Source organism: Vanellus vanellus (genome assembly GCF_965231255.1).
Source record: "Vanellus vanellus genome assembly, chromosome: 5".
Classification (NCBI taxonomy): domain Eukaryota; kingdom Metazoa; phylum Chordata; class Aves; order Charadriiformes; family Charadriidae; genus Vanellus; species Vanellus vanellus.
The window spans coordinates 23,557,518-23,579,846 of record NC_138910.1 but is presented as its reverse complement, the minus strand read 5'-3'; the positions used below and the strand labels follow the sequence as shown (position 1 = coordinate 23,579,846).

The window sequence follows — 22,329 nt, the reverse complement described above, 5'->3', positions numbered from 1 at the left end:
CCACACATCCCATATTTTGAACGTCTGTGGTTTACCAATTTGTTTCCTTTTATCCCACTGCAGGCCAGTAGTAGGAATTGAATTATTTACTGGATTGGTTGGTTGGAACACATGAAAACCCTCTTATACTATGTATGTTTTGTAAACTATGAGCTTGGTCTGAAAACATAACAATTTTAGAATTCTAGGAAAGCAGTTTTAAATAAATATTTTTAAATGTTACTCTGGAACAGAATTTTTTTCATGCTTAGATAATTGGAAGAGGCCTTCTTGGTAGCTATATAAAATGGAAAAATAAATATGTATTTTTTTAAAATTAACTCTTAGAAATGATCTGAAAGTTTAATAGTAGTCATGAAGATTTCAACATGAATGATGTTTTTGTTTCTTTAAAAGGGATTGCATTAGCTCTCAGGATGAAAGTGTCATCAGATCAACTGTAACTATAACTTGACACTTCGTGCCTCTGTTCATGTGCATAGCTTGATATTATCGAAGTACCGGTAACAGTGATACCTAAGGCTACCGTGGATAAACACAGAAGGTTTCTGATGACAGCATGTGAAGCACAGGAGAAAAGCTCTTGTGTGGTTTATGATACCATCATAACCCTGAGGTGCTGACAGAGCTTCATTCACAGTTTTTCTGTGAGTTGTTTTTCTGTATTTCATGTATCACTTTTGTTTTGTGTTGAAAATCGTAGATATATTTTCTCTTTAAATAAACCCAGATTAAAATTAAGAATTAAAATCAAAATACCTTTTACTGCTCTTGTTATTTTAAAAGAACCCAAAATCTGAAATTGACATCTTAATGGCTATAAAATGGAAGTTTGGGACAATAGAAATGTATTTTAAGAAATAACATAATCAAGAATAGGGGTTTTTTTCTTAAATTTAATAGAGCACTATGATTTTTGCTATGTGATTGATCACATCACTCAATATGACATTCAACTCTATCATCATTATTAACAGAACATAGTATTGAATTAAGCTTTTGCAAATATATACATGTGCAAGCTGGCTAAAATTGTTAATAACATTTGCCATTATAAAAACCTGGGGTTTATTTATTTAGTTTTGGGGGGGGGTGTGTGGAGGTTGACACATTTATGTATTAAATTTGCTGAAGTTAGTGATCTCTCTTTTTTTTTTTTTTTTTTCATTTTCTGAATTATTTCTTATTTTACATGTGTTTTTTTTTTTTTACTAAGGCCTTGGCTGCCTACAACAGTTTTACTGCCTAACCTGTAGCAGCCAAGTTAAAGGAAACAGATTCCCTAGTACTGAAATAATTACAGGAAAAAAAAAAAAAAGGATAGGGGGAAAAAAAGGCCTTAAAAGGTCATCCAGTCCAGCCCTGTTCTGAGGCGGGAAATGGGTAACTAGGTCATCCCTGACAGATGTTTGTGTAGGCTGCCGTTAAAAACCACAAATGAAGGGGATTCCACAACCTCCATAAACCTATTCCTTCTAATCTAGATTTAAAGTTGAAAGGATTTTTTTGTTGTTGTTTCTTTCTTTCTTTTTTTTTTTTATCTAGTCTACTCAGCTGCAAATTAAGCAATTGCTTGTTATAATTCAGGTTGGTACAAAGAACTGTTGATCATGGCTTTCTGCATGCTGCCTTTTAAAATATGCGTTTTCCCCCCAGTCATCTTTTTCTGAGGAAGCCAAGCCCCATTCATTCAACCTTTCCTTGTAAGTCATATTTTCAAAATAACTTAACGCTCTTGTTGATTTCATTTCAACTCCATCCAAATTGTTGAAATTGTTCCTGGAGTGCATTGCCCAAAATTGCACAGAATGCTGCAGCTGAGGCCTCAGCGGCACTGGAGATTGCAAAAATAATTAGGTCCTGCATCTCACATACTGCACACTTCCTAATACATCCTGGAATGAGAAATGCCTTTCTGCAACATCATCATGTTGTTGACTCATATTTAGTGTGAAATACACTCGAACCTTCCTATCCTTTTCTGCAATCCTGTTGCCTTGTTAAAGCGTCATCATATTATATTGATATACTGTGGTTTACTTTTGTCATGGGTAGTACTTAGGTTCTCTCTATATAATATGAGCTTGTTGCAGAGATACTATTTCTCACATTATCTAGATATTTTGAATTCTGATCTGTTTTCCTATGTGTTTGCAACCCCCTTCCAGATTTTTTGCAAATTTTACAAGTTTACTCCCTGTTCTATTATCCAAGCTGTTCAATGAAAAATTGAACAGAATAGGACTGATGAGAAATCCCTGAAGGATGTTACTGCAGTGCCATCCTGCTTTGTCAGGAAACTCTTGATAAATACTGTTTGGGAGAAATATTTAACTACTTGTGTGTCAACTGTTACTTGATTTCATCTACACCATTTTTTGCATTGCAGGCAAAGTTAGAGAGGACCCAACTAAAAGCTTTGTTAAAGTGCGGATATCACATTTACTGTTTCCTTCTTATTCAATAGGCCTGTTGTCCTTTCTAAGAAGAAAATTGGGGAGGTTTGACACAATAATAATGATCTGAAGATTACATTTTAACATCTTCTTGCTTAATTGTTTTCTATCCTATTGTTATCTTCATACCTATACACTAACTGCCTAATAACCTATGATAGTATCCCTCAGAGATAGTGAAGTATTTATGAAAGTTAGGTCAATTGAATTATAATTCCTAAGACAGGCAGTATTTTCATCCTTTCTAGTCTTCTAGGACCTTCTTTGTACTCCATGAATTCTCAAAAAAACCCAACCGTAAACCACAAAAAAACCCCAAACACCAGAATTGTCATGCAGACATTATTCTATCTTTTTAAGTGCTCCGGGGTAATTTTTAGCACATTTTCCTATGGAAACACAGTTTATATGATCACACTGTATGAACAGTCAGACCACACCATGCCTTTTGAACTTGTTGCACACTTTCCAACTGAACTGGACTGAGTAGTGGTGGTTTCAAAGGTACCGCATTTCTACAGGTTTTGTGAAAATGAGCAGGTAAATAGAGAGTCCTCCATGGCAGGAAGGAATTCAGTGTAAATGAAACCTTGATATCAGGAACTGCAGATCTCACAGAAGAACGTTACAAATGTTCCAGCCATAAATTTCAGTCAGAGCTTTAGCTCTGGGCTGATCCAAACAGGAGATGCAAGGCTACGGGGGGGTAGGCTTTATCCACTCCTTTCTGAACCAAACAGCAGGATTGGAAACCGGCATGTCTTAATATAATTTAATCCATTCCCTCCCTTTTGTCACCTGTGCTTCTTGACCTTTGTTAAAATTAGTTGCCTGGCATACCTGATGCTAAGGTTTTTGTAGACGCATTAGGCAAAAAAGACCATTGAATATTTTCGTCTTCTCTGTGTCATATTATTTGGTATCTGTCTTGTTAGATATTGGATTTGAACCTTCCGTTGTCTCCCTTACTCTGTGTGTGTGTGTATGTACCCTTTTAACGGCTTTTAGGTCCTTTCCTACTTTAACTTTTTTTGCCTCTTAACCTTCCTGATTTGTTCCCCATGTGAGTGTCCTATTCTTTTGAACATGCTTTTCGTCATCTGTTCTTGTTTCCACATTTTTGTGCGATTCCTTCTTGTTTTTTAGTCAATCAAATAGCTCCTGATGAAGCCTTGCTGCACTCTTTTCAGTGCTTTCTTTGCATCAGGGTAGTCTGTTGTGCCTTTGATACGCTTCTTTCCGTAACTTTCGGTCTCCTATGCTCCCATTTCCTTCTGAATTTCTTCCAAAAGATCTATCCACCCATTCATCCTTTAAGCCAACTAAAATCTGCTTTTGGAAGTCCATTTGCTTTCTTCCATTCCATGCTTTCTTTGGCATCATTAATTTTATTGTTTTGTGATCAGTTTTATATGTATACCTTCCACCTTTGTCTTAATCAGGAACTATTAACTGATAAGCTAAATAATAAGCAAAACAGCCTTTCCTCTCTTATCTCCTCAACTGTCTGAAGTCACAAGTAGTTGTTCTTAATACCCTTCAGGAATGTGCTGGGCAGCTTGTCTCCTGTATGGCTGTTTTCCAGGATCGTGTGGGTGGGTGTGGAGAGGTGATGGGTGAAAAGGAAAAGTTGTCCAAAATCTCCTGGCTATTGGGCTATTATCTTTTCCTTGGAGGAATACGATATGTCTGGACAGACCAGGGATAGGACACTGGACTAGGTGGGTGTCAGATCAGGTGGAGCACAGCAGCTCTGCTGTTCCCAGCACAGGGGGCATTGCAGAGTGAAGCAGCAGACCAGCTCACCTGGAGCTGGAAGGGAACAGAGGTGGGGCATCTGTAAATTATAATACTGTCATCGTAATAGCTAATATTTCATCATCTGTCAGGCTTATTGTTGATGTTATTTGGCCAAAATTTGAAGACCTTATTCAATGATTACAAAAAAATAACAACCCTAAACTGGTATGACTTTTGCTTGAAAAAAGCCTCAAGACATGCCCCATTGCTATTAGAAACCACATACAGACATGGCTCTCTGCAAACACTGTCTGTCTCTAATGGCTTAAAATCAAAGGCAACAAAATAAGCTCCAGGCAAGACAGATACTTCAGGAAAGAAGATATAAGGTGTAAAGAGTGAGACAGAAGTATGAAAGATATGTGAAAAAGCATGAGCTTAAAAAAAGATGGAGAGGAAGCCTGACAGATAAGAGGGGCCTGTTTACCTGAGAGCAGCGTTATAAAAGGAATAGTCTGAGACGAGGAAAAAATTGCAGGGAATAGCAGACAAGTAGATTGCAAGGGACATGGGAGGAAAAGCAATAGAATAAAATGAAAACAGACACGTCGGGAAAAAGAAAGTGAATGTAGCATTCATCAGGATGGTGTTTTTCATTTCTTCACCGGGGAACATTTAAAACCAAATTATTTTTTATTAAAATGACATACACAAGAAAGGATTGTAAAACTGTCCTTGATTCTGACTGGAATGTAGCTAATAATCTTAGTAGCTAGAGCAGCGAGACTGGAATAGAGAGGAACATTTCTATGGTAAAAAAAAAACAAAACACACCAGCATTTAATTTTTGTGTTTGGTTCGAAGGGAAGCTGTTTGCAGGCTTCTTAGAGATTTGGAGTACAAATAATCATAGCAGAGGTGGATCACTGGATCTGACTGATGGTGATGATATCAAAGGTATGATAAATGCAGTTTATGACAATTACATGGATGATAAAAATAGATCTGTGCTTACATGGTGTTTGTGTCTATTTCTCGAATGTAGGCTTAACGTGATACTGTTTTTTTCATTTTGGCTTCTCTGCATCCTGATATGCTGATATATTTAGGGAAGATATTTTTGCTGGTATATTATTTATGTATGTTTTTGTTACCTTGCAACTCGGAGTTGCTAGCAAGTGCTATATTAAAAAAATTATAAAGCATGTAGTGCAGTATATGGCTCAGGGAGACAGCTCTAATTCAGTGAGCCTCAAAATTGATTTAATCAAGATCTAAATAACTTTTTCCTATAAAAATATTATTGCTTTAAATCAGTTTTAGAAAACTTTAACTAAACTTGAAAATTAATGTTAGTACAATTGCAACAGTCCTATTTGCTCATAAATAGAAAAGCTATGTGAGAGTCAGGTGCAGAAGCTGTTACAATCTGAGATGGTCTTCTATCACAGCAATGCACTTGCTGTCACAGTCACTTGGCATTTTACCTTGTACTCGTGCCAAAAACTGCATTTTGAATCTTCTGAGCTGGAGGACACAGACTGGAAGATTCTAGTTGTCATTCCAGCCCAGACTGGCCAGGAGCACACTGGCCTGGTACAGGGAGGGTCCATACATGTGGTCAGCTGTGCCAGGAGAAGGAAGAACAGAGTGTTTGAGCTACAAGCTTCCAGCATTCACCAAGACAGAAAACAGTATTTTCCTGTCCCAAGGTATGTTTCCCAGCATACTACGTTTCATCTAACCTAGAAATGTCATAAATACATCATTTTGATGATGAAATAATTTAGGTGTTTTCTACTCAAACTGCTCTACCAGTATGTCTATTTAGTTACAAGAATATTTTTCTACTATGATAGTTAAATTAGATTGGGTGCTGGTGTTGGCATAGTTATAGGGTGTGTTCTAGGGGTCGGTGAGTGCATGCGTATGTGTGTATACATATATCAATGTATAAAATTCATGTATATCATCAAATACTTGGGCAAATATACAGTGTGGCACACTGTAATAGCTTATGTTTTAAGAAAATACCGCGACAGGTCTATTATCCAAAGTGCTAGGCTGACAAGGAACTAACAAAGACTTTGAAGCCTTCCTAACAAACAAAACCTCCGTTTCACTAGCACTGCAAATAATTGATGGGCTAAATCAAAGGGCTTGAATATTGCTTGCAGAAGAGAATTGTTTGAGAAAAGGATAGAAACAAGGCTGGGTTGCTCTGCTGTCGAAGAAGGTAACTTGCTCCAAGTCCAAGAAGATGGAAGAAGGCTACATATTAAATATTTCTGATTATATATATGAAAAGGTAAAAAGAAGAGATGTAATACCCTTGTTGGGCATATTTTAGAACTCTTCATCGAAAGAAGCCAGTGAAGGAAATAGATACCAAAGCATCTGAAGTAAAGACACTAATGATCTCTGGTTCCTGTCATTTTCCTGATCTCTGACTGATAGAGACTGATTTAAGTTTGGAAGCATATAGTTTAATACTTTTCCAGGGATGATGTCATTTATCATAATTCTGGAAACTTTTGACTTTCATTCCAAGAAGTACAAGCCTGCTAAATCAAATTCCTCTTCTACCTCTACTTTTTCTGATTGTCCTGTGAATTTGAGGCCTTCCTTCTAATTATTGACAAAATCAAAAAACGGTCTTATTTAGAACCTATATGTAAACATACGTTATTCATATAATCGCTTACCTGACCTGATCAGTCACTACTCCCAGGTATTGCAGTATCTGCTGCTTGCATGAAACGTAAGCCAGCAAATATCAAATTGATTTTGGTGGTAAAAAGAGAGATAAAACATACCCAGTTATTAAGAACATGTATTATTTGATGTTGATAGAGTACACATTCTTCATGAAGACACCAGAATGTATTTGGTGCCTGTGAGCGGTGAAGGTCTCGGAATAGGGAAGAAAGTATAATCCCTCTGTAATTGGTCCTACAATCATAGCATATTCTTCCTTAAGAACATCTGGGATAAACTCTGGATTTTACCACATGTAATGTTTGAAATGGTGTCTCTTTGTTGTGTAAAGGATGTATGTAAAAGTTTTGATATTGATATTTTACCTGAGTGCACGATTATTTTTGTAGATGCAATGCAGATGTCTCCAGAAACTTGCTCCTGCTGTAATCTTCCTTGTTTTCACTATGCAGCCCATGGATTTTTTTAATTTGATCCCTTTCTTTTGCTATCTGTCAGTTAACTTCTCTTACTTTTCTAATGATTTAGAGTTAGTTGGTGAACTTACTGTGATAAATGTTTCTTGCACAAATAATTCCAGTGGCAAAGTTGAAAGCTCTCACAATTTTAATGTTTTTCAGGATTTTTGTTGCTTGGCTTTTTTATCTTTGGAATAATGAAATTTCATGATGCTTTTCTGTTCTTCAAGTGTCCTTGATTTGAGGGTTGCTACTGTGATAAACCTTGCTAACTTCCATTTGACGCATTCTCATGAGAAAAATAGCACATAGGCATTTCACTCCTCTCCGTTCTCATCTGAATTTTGAGGTCCTTTTCTTTAGCGGTTAGCAAAACTACATGGGCTTTCTTGGGCTTCACCTGGAGTCAGGCTTTCCCTTTTAGGTAGGTATGTGGCACCTTCTTCATTATTATCCAGTGCAATGCCACTGAAAGGGGATTTCCCCATATCTACTGCCTCAAGTTATGCCTGATGTTGATGATACGCAGTGTTTACATAGGAAACCTTGATAGCAGCCTATTCTGCTCCTGAAAACTAGAAGGCAAAGAAGAAGATCTAATATTTATTATATTTTTTAAAAAGAATGAGTAATAATTATTGAGTACTATTTGAGTTGGATTTAGTTTTTAAACACTTTAGGTGGGTGACACTGAGCTGACTGCTCACCACTGTGAGAGAGAGGTTCTCCATCTGGCCACTGGACCGTAAAGTTTTATTGCAAAATGAAGGCAGGGCATTCAAGGGAAAGCATTATGTACATTTATGATGCTATGTAATAAGGGAACTCTTTTAGAATATATTTGGAAATTTCTAAAAGGTATTGATGAGTATGTTCTTACCTCCTGCTGTGATACTATTAAACTGGTAACACTGAAGCAATGTGGCTTTACAAAGAAAGGGATACCTAAAAATCAGGCTCAGCTCTAACACATTAAGAAAGTAGGGTTTCTACGAACTACAGAGGGGAAATATACCAGTTCCATGTATTTTTAAAGTTATATAGAGTGTCTCATCTGGAGATGATCTATATAATTCACACTCTGCTTTCAAGCTACATCAACAGCTGACAAAAACAAGAGATGCAGCTCGGCTGTATTACGAAAAGTAGACCCCAACCTGTAATTTTGCAGCAGGTACCCATTTCTGGCAAGCAGCAGGTGCTGTGTTTAATGAGTGCTCTGGTGGGGAGTCCTGCAGTACGTGCCCTCTCACTTCTGGTGCCTTCTAACACATGGTGAGATACTGCAAAGATCTAATTATTTTTCATACTGTTAATTTATGACTGTTTAAAAGACATCTTGGCATTTTTATAAAATTTAAACTGCAGGCCTGATAGGAGAAGTAATGAATGGGATCTTCCTCTTCATATCCTGTTGCCCTCATCACAGCGACTGATGCTTTATTTAAATAAGCAGCCCCAACTGTATCAGTGAAATGACTTGTAGACAACAGTGTGTAAGCAAAAGTGGCGGAAAGAATGCTTGTTTAGGTATGTTTTTGTGAGGGTGGCAGGGGTGTGCGTGTATTAAGTGGATGCAAACGAGTATAAATGAAGAGAACAAGTTTCTTTACCTTATTGCATCTTACTTGGCAGATTTTAAACCCAGCATGCTGCAGCAGGATATACTCATCAGGAAATGAGGTACACGTTCACTTATGCTATCATATGGATTGTGGGATTGCGAGTATGTTTTGGTTTTAACCTTGCAAGAAGTTTCTGTGCCAGCTGCTAAATATTAATATTGCAGCCAGAGTGAACAAGCATTGTTTTACTTCATGCCCAAGTACTAGCGATTTCCTGGTGTAATTTGCTTAGGTAAAGCCTGAGAAGTCTTCTCTAGGATCAAGTCCTTAAAAACCGTAATTTGCTTAGGTAAAGCCTGAGAAGTCTTCTCTAGGATCAAGTCCTTAAAAACAAGTAAGTCTTGGTTGATGTATCAGATCACTTCTCTCTGGAAAAAAAAAAAAAAAAAGTTACCAAATATATGTCCTGGAACAGACTTATTTAGCAAGTAAAGATACTAATTTTTACTTCAAGTTAATACCGAATTGCTAAGAAACTTGCAGCTATGCTGTATGCTGGTGGGAGGTGAAGATCTTAGATAATTTGACAGATGTCACTTTAAAAGGAAGAGACAGAATTGGTAATATCAGTGTTGTGTACAGATCTGCAGCCCAACGTTAGTAATCTATTATTCCTGTCAGCCTCAAATAGAGGGGAAAGTAGGTTAGTAAGTAGATGGCCAGGATGTCTCCACACAGCAGCCACAAAATGAGGGCCGTGCCCAGCTGATGGAATATACTTCTTCATATATGCAGAACGCAATATATCTGCAAACCGTGGTATTTTTTTAAGTCATCAAAGTCATTGTCGTACCGAAGTTGCACTCATAAATTAAAAGGCTTTGTTCCAGAACTGACTTTGCCGCCTATCTCGCAAATAACTATGTTATAAGGAAAGGAAAAAGTGAAAAATTGGTTTAAATTCCGCTACGTCTGCATTTTGGCGTAACTCAAAGCGGAGAGGCGGGTTGCCGGAGATGCTCCGATCAGGGCTGGTGCCCGGCTGGGACCCCCTCAGCCTGTTGGGCGTGGGGGGCGGTGGGGCCTGGCACTTGGAATCCGGCAGACCCCTATCAGCGGGCGGGCTCCGCTCCCGCCCCCCGGAGCCGCCGCGCCTTCCCCCTCACCCCACCCCGCGCCCCGTCGGGGCGCGGGGTGGGGTGAGGGGGAAGGCGCGGCGGCTCCGGGGGGCGGGAGGTCCCCGCCGCGGGACGGGCGTGCGTGGGGAAAGGGGAGGGCGGTGGTGGGGTGTCGGGGGCCGGCAGCGTCCACGGAAGGCAGGAGCCATCCGGCGTGCTCAGCCCGCGGGGCAGGTGCCTTGCGCGGGGGGGCGCCGCTCCCGCCCGCCGCCCCTGGGGGCGGCTACGGCTTCGGCTGGGCGCCGGCGGAGCGCGGCGCTCGCTCGGCTCGCGATCGTGTTTGCGCATGACCCCTCCCCGCCTGCGCCCTCCCCTCCCCTCCCCGGCGGCGGCGGCGGCGGGGAAGGTTAGCCTCAGACACAGGCGGCTGCTCGGCGGTGGCGGCGACGCAGTGCAGAGGTGCGGGCAGGTTGCGCCGGCCCCGCGCCCCGTCTCTCCCGCGCCCCGCCTGCCTCCGGAGCCCGCTCCCCGCCGGCGGCCTCCCCGCGCCGGTGTCGGGCCCGGCCCCCCGGCCATGAGCGCGGCGCTGGGTGTCCCCCCGCCGCGCCGCCTCCCCCGCCGCCCCCGGCGGCTGCCGGGCTCCAGGAAAGTAGCTTGATGAGTGTCCAAAGTAGCAGTGGAAGTTTGGAGGGGCCGCCATCTTGGTCCCGGCTCTCCACGTCCCCACCGAGCCTGCAGGGCTGCTCCGCGGCGGCGGCCTCCCAGCTCCACGGCGCGCCGCCCGGCAAGCCGCCCAAGGAAGGTAACCAGCGCGCCGCGGGGCTGTGCGGGGGGCCCGGCCCTCGGGGAGGGGCCCGGCGGCCGCCGCCGGAGGCCGGTCCCGGGCTGGCGGGGAGCGGCGGCGGCGGCGGCGGGAGAGGCTGGTGCCCCCGGCGGCGGCGGTGGTGGTGGTGGCGGCGGTGCGGGGTCAGCGCTGGGCCCGGCGGCGGCGAGGGGAGCCTCCGGCGCTGGGCGAGCGGGGCCCCGCCGCCCCCGCCCGCGCCTCTCGGCAGCGCGGCGGCGCCTCGTTGTTCTCCCCCCCACACACACACATTCCCCCCCGCCTCAGCCGTCCGCCGGGCCGCGGAGGGGGGATCGGCCACGCTCCCTCCGCTGCCGGGCCGGCCCGCTCGCCTCTCCTCCCGCGGCGGCTCTCCTCGGGCGGCCGCTGGCCGCGTCCTCCCCGAAATCGGTTCCCTTCCGCCAGCGGCAAAGTAAAAGTGCTGCGCCGGAGGATGCGGCCGTTGTTGCTGGATGGAGGGAGTCGGGCACTTTTGGCATCATGGAGGTGGGGAGGAGAGAGGGGCCCACAGCGGAGGGTTCGTCCCCGCGGGGGAAGGCGCCCTCGGGGGCGGCCGGTTTTACGGCCAGAAGTGACAGGGCGCCGTACGGCCACCGCGGAATGACTGCAACTTTCTCCTGTCCTCCATCACGCCTTCGATGATAATATTTTTCTCCTCCCTCCCCTGCTCCTCCCCTCTTGTGTTACACCGACAGCGGCAGCAGGGTGTTGTGGGTGTTCGCAGGGAATATCTGTATGAAGGTTATGAGCAAACAAGTCCCTTCGCGATTCCCTTTCGGGTATTGTCTGTTTTTTTCCTCCTTGCGTTGAGATGTATTGCCACAAGATGTAGCAGTTATACAGCTAGTGAATCTCTCCCCGCTTTTAGCTAAAATAACTACTTGCTGAACGCCGGTTAGTGGTGGCGGCGAACTTTTATACGCGGGTACTTGTATACCCAGCAGTTGTGTAATTTGACTTGATTTGCCCCAGTTTAATGAATGCCGTGTAGCGTTTCTTGTAGCGTCTGCAAAACGTCATCACCCAAGCAGGAAACTTGCTAACTTAAAATAGAAATAATAGTCAAAATGGGGAGTCTTTGTTTTTCAAGTCTTCCTGTAGCTGCTTGCCTTTTTTTTTTTTTTTTTTGGGTGGTTGTTGTTGTTGATAAGCGATGTGAGGACTTGCAAACAGGGATTCAACATCCTGGAAATGTATAACGCAGTCCGTGTTTCTCCATTTTCCACGCCAGCAGTTGTCAGACTTGTATCACTCTGTGTCACTTTTGCACACGCTCCTGCAGGTAGATTGACATGAAATGCTCCAGAAAATATCTGGAAAGGGATTATGGTATATGTTAAAGATGCTGAGTAAAGTGGCAGGCATTTTGTGCTCGTCTTCTCTAGGAAACCGAAGCTCTTAGAAAAACAACAGCCACCAGCCAAATCTATAGTGTAAGTTTATCAAGAGTAGGTTTCTTCCGTGTTGCAACACTTGTTATGAATATGCACGCATATAATATCCATGTAGAGTGTATACATGAGGTATTTTTGGATATATTTCAGATACCTGGCATATAAGTCTGAAATGCTTATTGCAGCACACCTTATATATCTGTTTATTTTAAAGAAAAAAGGTGTTCCTTGAGTACCTCTATTTAGGTAAGGAAAAACATTTTTTGTGAAATTAATTTTTAACGCAATGCTGCTGCTGCTTTTTACTTTCTGTATTTCTTACGACTCATGCTGTTGGATTCTTCTGGGTGCTGTAATTTGCATCCTCTAATACAGATTCAGGGGTTACAGAGTAATCAAAACGCTGGCGTGTGCTTGGTACCATAATGTACTGTATTTGCTCGGTGTTCCTGGGTCATGATAATTGCGTGTCCTTACTGCGTAGTTATGTTTGCAAATCAGCAGAAGCTGCCAGCCGTGCTTGGGCTTATATTCCACGTTGATGCTGGTGGGATGTTATCAGCCCACCTTACTTTATGCGTGTACGTTTTACAACGAAGTGTCTTGCCTGAAAGCAGTAGGCCCTGAAATATAAACATGGCCGTATGTTCGTAGACATTGGCTTATGTGTGTGAAAGAAGGTTGTCGGATCAAACACCTAAGCGTGCGATATTTGCAGCGCGGTGTATTTATAGGAGTTTGTGCTGCCATCGATTCTGAACTTGTGATACCTTGTGATGTTAACAGAGGTTATGAGCTCTGGAGCGGCGCGTGAGGCTGCCGGCCCGTACTGGATCCGAGCTGTGTCACTGCTCATGCCTGTGCCGGTTTTGGGTGGGTAATATTTCCAGATACGGTGTATTCGGCGCTTGGGCTGAGCTTGTGGCCCAGCCTGGCCCTCTGATTTAGAGGGTTCAAATCCCTTTGGTTGGCTTCTGTGATGGTTTTTGCCCACTTTGCCTTCGGGTGTGCAGGCCTTTACTGAGCGCACACCCTGTGCTGTGGTTTATCCGACCTTACCTGTGATTCGCTGCCAAAGTTTGACAAGAATCCACATCTCTCATATGGGCTTTTAAAGGTTTATTAAGAACAGAAACCCTCAGCACCCTGATTTAGGAAGTCCTAAAAATACTCTCTGAAGCTCTAATATGGAAAAGCAAAAAGAAAAGCTCTAGCATGTGCAACTATTGCACAAAGTTATTTTTTGTTGTTTTGTGGTGTTTTTTTGAATGCTATACCTTGTTAGTATCAAAAAGGCACTACTTGGGAGATACAGGTGAAATTAAAGAAAATAATTAGTCTTTTTTGCAATGCATTACAACATTTTAGCAACATTTTTCATTGGGTGTCATCTTCTCCTGTATCTTGACTTACAGGGGCATCATGGCTTCAATGTATGGATTCAGATTTATGGTTTAAGGTTTTACAATGAAAGGACCGGGGTGGACTTGAATGCAGTTGTATCTGTACGCTTTTATTGTACCAGAACTGTCTCTTGTTTGCATTTCAGTATAGCTTGTGAATGTCTGTAGTTCTGTCAGTTGTTTTATATGCCAATAACGTATGTGTGGGATATGTGGTCACTTATTCAAGAGCCCTGCAGTAGATGCTATCAGGAATTTAAGAGGACTGTTATGCAGTATTATTTTACACACAGTATGTGATTGTGTGGCTAAATCTTGTGCCACAGCTCACATAATTGCAATCGCTCAACTTCATATGTCAAGTTTCTTGACTTTTGACTGCTTTACGCATGTAACTAAAAAGACCAAAGTGCATAGCTGGAAAGTGCTGTTTTGTAAACAGGGGATGTTCAGGCTATTGCAGGCAAGACAGAGGGACAGAAGAGATTTTGGGAGATACATAGGAGTGTCTTGGAATAGCTTCTCTTTTGAGGTTGGAGGCAGTGCCACAGTAGTCAAGCATGATGCTTTGTGAGTTATTTTTTGTGTGTGCTGTTGGCTTTGCCGTTGGCAAAACAGAACGCCAAATACAACTTTTAATTACCAGATCAGGAATGTGAATTTCAGTTTTCAAATTTGAGCCCAAATTAACATGTGATGACAAAATGGTAAATAAACTCATATAATGTATTTGACACTCTTTGAAGAACTAGTGGTGTAGGTGTAGCAAATTTTGTTGGTGACTTTTTTTTTTTTATTCGATAAATGTATATTATTTGTATTTATTGTTGCCTAAAATGTGATTGTAGTTGTCCATTTGAGCATAAAGGTGCAGCTTATTTCCTCCTTAAGTTTCCAGTCTAGAAAACGTTTCTAGTTGCCAGGTTGTATGCTATGTACAGTCCATGCTACGCATTAGTCCATGAACTTGAAAGTTACCCAATCTTATTAAAACTTCCAGGGTTGTTTTTTTCTGTTTTTTGTTTGTAGTGTAAAAACTCAGCTGCTTTATGTGCTTAACCAGTAAGTTCTCAGTAAGTTTGTTGGTTTTTATCATTCAGCTGTAGATTGAGATTTTTATGGATTTGGCTGGTTTACATGGTAGTAGAGGTGTTTAAAGATCATAGTATATTTTTACTTAGGATGAGCACAGCAATCATGAAAGATTATTTAGACTGGCTGTAGCAGGTGTTGTGTAAGACTTTATGTTGTTCCACTGATATGCATAGATTCTAGCTTGTGATATTATTGCTGGTTTTGTTGCAGGTGTATTTCTCGTAGGGAGCTGATGCTTATACCAGATTCCCATGAGATTTTGTAGCGTGCCCAAATGAGACATGGGAAAAGATTCCTCTTTTTTTTTTTTTTTTTTTTTTTTTTTTTTTAATAGGGGCCCTTGTTTGAATCTGGTTTTTCTAAAAGGCAAACGCTGCGAATAGAGCAAATTAGTACTTGGGTGATTGTTTTAATTCTGTAACGTGTAGAATGGAATTTCCCATTAACCTGTTCCATTTTAAATGGAGAGAGAATCAATATCTTTGAGGACAGGCTGTATTTATTTATTATTATCTCAATTCAAATAAAAAAGTTTGTTATTTTGCGCATTCTTTTTTTCCCCTGTACATTTTTGTTTGTTTGCTTGTTTGCCTTTTCTTTCATCAAGTAAATTTTTTTCTTCAGCAAGCTGAAGTAAACTTGCTTATTAGTTATAACTCTGGTCTGCAATTAGTCTTGACATTCTTTGGATTTTCTTAGAGCTTGATGATCCCAAATGATTGCAAAATAGTGTTGGGACTCCTGGGAAAGGCTACGGTATATATGTGCATCACAGTCAAAGTTAGGTTTATAGAATTCTGCTACCTGAAGAATGGAGAGTCTGGAAATACAACAGACTTTAATCCTTATGCTTTGTGTGTTCTTGCTATAAGGTTTTGTTATGAGGTAGTACTTGCTCCCAATCCAGATTACTCTCATGATAAATTTCTTGCCCCCATTCTGAGTTTTTTACACAAGAAAATGTTGGAGTTGAAATTAGTAAATTGTGCTTATGCGGTATGGTATTTCCTGAACTGTACCTCCCCTAAAACTTAAAAACCCACAAGGGGGAAGAGAAAAGTTTTGCCTCTATGAACTTTATGAACTTTCTGTTTGCCTTGGTGTGTTTCAGCTGTAAAAGAGGAAAAGGGGAAATTTGGTTTGCCAGATTGCTCTGAGTGCAGGTGAAGGTGGGCAGTGAGGAAGAAGAGTGGTCAAGGTGTCCACTGAGAATGCCGGTGCTCTAGTCGTGATTGCCAGAGAGCAGTTAAACAGAAGCTGGCCGCCATAATACAACCCAGTTTCTTCGGTGGGCTTGCAGGTGGAAAACTTCTAATGGTTGCTGAAGATAGCAAGGGACGAGTACTGCACTTTATGTTCAGTACTTAAGGATCGAATTCGGTAGCGGTGAAGAAGGTTTAGTGAATATCAGAAGGTATTTTCCTTCCTGTGTTTCCCTTGATCTTGACTCCATCCTTGTTGAGATACTCCGTTTGGGATAGAAACTAAGGATCTGTTTCCTTCTCACGCGCCTTCTCTCTGGAGGTCTTACTCCCTTCTTTCGTTCCTGAGCAGAGCGCTGTGATATGCCAGCAGAAAAATCCTGGCAACCAGACTTTCTCTGGGGAGGATGCGGTAGGTGGCGAGAACATGAATGCTTGTAAGCTTTAATCGACCTCAGTCAAACTTAGTCCCGGAAGAGTGGAGCAGAAGGGCTTAAGTGAGGTTGGACGTGCTGAAGATTGACGGGGGAAGGCTGGGGCTGTGTGAGCCTTCGGGAGTGGGTCCGCGCTGGAGGGATTGACTGAAATCAGAGTGGTTATATTACTAATTTTAATCATGACTTAAATCAGCGAGCAGGAAATCCTGATTAAATAATTGTTTTTAATTTTATTTTGCGTTTGCGCTTAATTATTTTTCCTAAAGAAAAGTTGATTCTAATTGGTCTAATTTGATCATGCCTCTTGCTAGGCAGGAGAGTACACATCTATGTGCATTTATTTAAGTAGTTATGCATCTTAGATTCTTAAGTTTTAAGAAACATAATTTCCCATGCTTTAGACAGCTTTTAGCTAACTTTATTAGCTAAATAAAAAGAATCCTAATTGTGCTAGATATGTAAGAAGAAACAAATATATCCAAATGTGTTTTGCAGTTAAACCAGATTAAGTAGAATTGTCTGTCCTTTGTGAAATGAGTTGGTTATTTCTGGTCACTGCACCTAGTGAGATTTGGAGTTAATAGATCAAATCCAGTTGCCGTTCCTTCTTGTTCATCATTTGGAAAATCAAGCCAGGTTTTCCTGCTTTCTGAGTTGTTTGTTGCTCTTTAGCAGTTCTGAGTGAACCAACTGTTAAAGTGGTTGGACAAACAAAAATGGCAGAGGCGGTTGCTGGTGAAAACCGGTCGAGTGCTTCAGACCTCCAATTTGGGTGGCTTCACGGCAGCTTCCAGCAACATGAGGGTTTGGCTTCTAGCAGAGCATTAAAGTTTATATCGTTTGAATGTATTTTTCCCTTGTATGAATTTAATAGATCATAAACTTTAAACCTCACCATGGATCCGTATCGCTCCACGTTTAGCTTAAACATTTAATGCTGGAGCATATTTTTAAAATACGCAAATAAGAAAAATTATCCACTCTGTGATCTAAAGGCCTCGTTAGCTTTAGCTGGAGAGGCTCTGAGGCCGACAAGCGTCCTCCAAGGATTTAGAGGGAAAGCTAGGGATTGTTGGATGATTACACAACTGTGACAGGAATCTGATCGCTTTGGAATGGGAAACTTAATTTACTTAATTTACTGGAGCTTTTACGTGAAACTCAACGTCACGGAGATGGTCGGTATTCCCTGGGACCGCCTCCGCTTGCTGAGAGATGGCAGCAGGAGCATTAAGCAGTGTATCGTGCCTCATCATATCGGCACAGTTTTAAGTGGGTGGTAACTTAAAGGCCACGATGCTTTCTTTATAACGTCCTTAAGAACAAAGCACTCTGCATTTCAGATTTTAAGAGATGAGGATGGTGCTAAGAAACTCCAGAGTGCTTTTTGCAGGAAATGAAGCCAGACCATAATCACTTTGAGACTGGCAAGTAGTGGATTCCCTTTCTTTGGACTTTAATACAGCCATACCTACAAGAGAAAAGGAAGAAAAATATCTCTTTTTTTTGGGAAAACCAGGAAATCTTGATGCTTTTAGAAAAATCCATTGTATGATGTTACATACACCCAACCTTTTAGCTATTTAATTAATTTTATGACTGTACTCTGAGCTCAAATCATATAGATGCTTCAAGCACTGTGCTCTGCAGCGGTAGCTTCTGGTGGATTGCAAATGTTTATTTTTTTGGTAAGTGATAGAACCTCTGAACTATATGTGTGAGGGCAACAAATTGGAAAGTAATGTTAAATATACAAATAAATATTTAAGTTACACTTCATAGCTCCTGTAAGTCTGAAGGAATATAATTTAGATCCTGGTCTTCACTTGGTGGGTCTTTGATGCCCTTGGGATTGCACAACTTTAACAGCAGAGGTGTTTCCCATTTCTCTTCTCTACCACTGAACTCTTGGAACTCTTGATTCTGTGGAGATAAACTCAGATGACGCTACAAGTACGATTTCTAATACCTCTTTCTTTCACTCCTGTGGCTCAGGCTAATCAGGCATAGCTGTATTTTTTTCTACTTAGTGTTTCATTCTCATAGGTTCCACAGTTTTGTCCTAAATTTCACATGTGTACTTCAGCCAATGCTTTTTTCCTTTTTTCTTTTTCCTTTCTCTTTTTTTTTGTGCCCTAATACCCTCTTTCTAGCTATTTTGGTCCTCAGGGAGGTTGAGGACTTTGCCATTTCTTAGTTTATTCCTAGTAAAAGTGATGAGAGAAGTAGTGTCCTTTAATAAGTTGATATTTTCATTACAAAGCAATTGAAAATAAAATTCACACATTATTAATAATATTCTCTTTAACATCAGTAGAAACGTGTATTTTTAAATTAATATATACAGAATTATAATTAAAAATATGTTTATTTGTTTAGACGGGACACTTTTTTTTTTTGGTTGACACTGGGGACTTACAGCAAGCTTTATATTTCTCTAAGTGATATCATTATAAAGAATGACCTAATTTGCACATGAAGAATGTAAGTGGAGACCAGTGACGAGTGGCGTTCCTCAGGGGTCAGTGCTGGGACCTGTACTGTTCAACATCTTTGTCGGTGACATGGACAGTGGGGTCGAGTGCAGCCTCAGCAAGTTTGCCGATGACACCAAGCTTTTTGGCGAGGTAGACACGCTGGAGGGGAGGGATGCCATCCAGAGGGACCTGGACAGGCTGGAGAGCTGGGCCCAGGCCAACCTCATGCAGTTCAACAAGGCCAAGTGCAAGGTCCTACATCTGGGATGGGGCAATCCCAAGCACAAATACAAGCTCGACGGGGAATGGCTGGAGAGCAGCCCTTGGGAGAAGGACCTGGGTATGTTGATTGACGAGAAGCTCAACATGAACCAGCAATGTGCGATCACAGCCCAGAAGGCCAACCATATCCTGGGCTGCATCAAAAGAAGTATGGCCAGCAGGTCAAAGGAGGTGATTCTGCCCCTCTACTCCACTCTTGTGAGACCCCACCTGGAGTACTGCATCCAGCTCTGGAGTCCCCAACCTAAGAAGGACACGGACCTGCTGGTGCGTGGCCAGAGGAGAGCCACGAGGACGATCCGAGGGCTGGAGCACCTCCCCTGTGAGGAGAGGCTGAAAGAGTTGGGGCTGTTCAGCCTGGAGAAGAGAAGGCTCTGGGGAGATCTTATTGCAGCCTTCCAGTACCTAAAGGGGGCCTACAGGAGAGCCGGGGAAGGACTTTTTACTAGGGCATGTGGTGATAGGATGAGGGGGAATGGCTTTAAACTGGAAGAGGGCAGGTTCAGATTAAACATTAGGAAGAATTTTTTCACTTTGAGGGTGGTAAGGCACTGGAACAGGTTGCCCAGAGAGGTTGTTGAGGCCCCATCCCTGGAAATGTTCAAGGCCAGGCTGGACGTGGCCTTAGGCAACCTGGTCTAGTGGGAGGTGTCCCTGCCTATGGCAGGAGGGTTGGAACTCTATGATCTTCAAGGTCCTTTCCAACTCTAAACCATTCTATGATTCTAATGAAACCAATTCTCTTAATAAATAAGTTGTTTGTATGGTGAAAAATAGAGTAACTTTGAAATAGCTTTTTTTTAATATATTTTACAAATATTGTTAGTTTATGTAGGAAAACATTTTGGAGGTATTATGCTGGAGACCTTAATTTACTGGCAAATTCTTTTAGCCTTGATGGGTAATGATCTGTTTCTAACAGTTCTGTTAAAAGTTGTATTAAAAGACATATCAGAAGTTTTGAAACTTTTCGAAGTAAGAGTCCTTTGTTATTGCTGAGGTATATCCAGGAAAGTGTCCTGCTTCCATTTCCTAGCTTTTCCCCCCAGTATGTTCCCTTCACCAGCCAGGTGAGAACTTACGCTCTGGTGAGAAGAGTGGTGGTGGGCTAGGTGGTGTAATTATTGTCATAAAGTAATTTTTTGTTTGTTTGTTTTAGTTGTGGTAGTGGTGATTATAGATTATTAAGAGTAGATTTATCCTATTAGTCACTAGGGTTTTTGTTTGGTTTTTGTTTCTTTTGCTCATCAGTGATTCCTTGAACTGGCTGTTGTTTGGGAGTGGTTGCTGTGTCTTTGATACAAGTTTTAGAAACTTTTTGATTATCAGTGTTGCGTTTTAGTTTCAGTAGTTTTACTCACAGTACTGAACTATGGTAAAAGACTATCTTGCAAGCTTTCTACAAGCTTTAACTTTGAATAAAGTTATAAATTCTTTATAGTACCTTTTGTTATTATAGTTATAGTACCTTTGTATTTAGTGTTTTGAAGGGCCATTAGGAGGAGTGGGATTTTCATATTTTAAAGTACTGTAGGATACAGATAGAAGTAATTCTGGAAGACACAAGCTTAGAGTTTTTAAATGAGACACAAAAAGTACTTTTTGCTGTGCATGTTATTACCTTAGTATGTGATTGCTTTTTGTGAAGTTCATTGCCTATTTAATTTACCTCTGCTTATATAATCGGATTCCATATTACCTCTTTCTAATTAAATTGTATTATTAAATGATTGTGATACTAATAACGCCTAAGAGGGGTAACACCAGTATTCAAAGTATGAAAGGCAGATGTGATGGTCTTTTCTCCCTTGTTAGATGGTATTTTGTAGTCTGCATCCATAGATTATTTTTTTTTTCCCAGTCCCTTGCATGATATGTGTTGTCACATTCAGAATGTCCAAGTGGTTAGTATTAACGAAGAGGCAATTTTATATATCATGCATGTACACACTTTTATATATACACAAAATGTGTGTGAGAAGTCTTGATGAGCTGTCTGTTTAGTCATTAGGAATACTAATGTTGTTAGGACGCCCCATCCCCCATAGCAGTCTCATAAACAAGCTAAGCTTACACAAAATCTTCAGCTGCTTTTTAGTAAAAATGTTCTAAATTCCTGCTGTCACTTGTTACGTACTTCTTAAAAACGTGTTTCATTTTTTCAATGTGTAATTTTGTTAAACCTGCTGATGAGTATTGCAGATGATATAAAATTTGGCTGCTTCTTTTGCTGTATCTTGAGGTTTAGCTTTTTATATTGCTGTTTGCTTTTAAACAGAAGAATAGAAACATGTGGAGTTAAAAAAAAAAAAGCAGAGTCTGGTTGTGTATTAAATTATATATTAATATTATATTTCTTATATTTTTCTCCCTATTTGTTACACTTGCAACATACATCATAATTTGGGAATGAAACATTGAAGCTCTAACAACAAAATAATTTCCAGTAAATGACCTTAATAGTGATTTATTTTTCCCCCCCCGTGTCGTGTGATTGAAAGTTGACCTGATTTGTTCTTCTGGCTAAATCGCAACGTGCTGTTCTCTCCAAGCCTTTCACTTGTTTTTCTCTTCTAGAGAAGTGCAAACAACGGGCACCAGTCTCTGCCAGCATCTGACACCACCTTCCTGCTGTTTTCCTTAAATCTCTCTTTTTCTTCAAGTTTGTTCGTACAAAAAAGAAGAGAGAGAGAACCTGCTATTTTTTTGTTGTTTTTGTTGTTCTCGTGGCTTTGAAATCTCGTCTTTCTAAGGGGAACAAGTGATGAGGCAGCAGTACCAGTGACTGTCAGGAGTTGCAGAATGTGGCTGTGCGCCACCATCCCTATGGCTCTCCGGGTGGGATGTGCGCTGTCTTCTACACCAGGTCCCTTGGCCTGCCTCCTCCCGCTGTTGGTTTCCCTTCCTGACTGATGCTGGCTCACAAGGGTGACCTCCAGTCTTGTCCTGCTCCTCTGCTTCCCCTGTGCTTCTCTAAACTGTCATTTTCCTCCTCAAATTGCAGTCCCCCTGTTTGGCTTTTTGTGCACGCTGTTGATTTTGCTGGAGGGAGGGTAAATCTTTGATAAAGGGAGAGGGTCGTTGTGGTAGAAGCAGGAACCTTCTGGACATTCAAGCATCGACTGCCTGTGCTCAGCTGGAGG

The 22,329-nt window shown here is 41.5% G+C and overlaps 1 protein-coding gene across 1 annotated transcript in view; it reads left to right on the top strand.

Moving 5' to 3' along the window:
• Positions 1-10,473: 10,473 nt before the first annotated feature.
• The window catches only part of TLK1 (tousled like kinase 1), a 72,931-nt gene continuing 61,075 nt past the window's right edge, over positions 10,474-22,329 (top strand). The window contains exon 1 of the mRNA XM_082483549.1: positions 10,474-10,857. Within this exon, the coding sequence (XP_082339675.1) occupies positions 10,713-10,857 (145 nt within the window). The 5' untranslated portion in view covers positions 10,474-10,712. The remainder of the gene's footprint in view (positions 10,858-22,329) is intronic.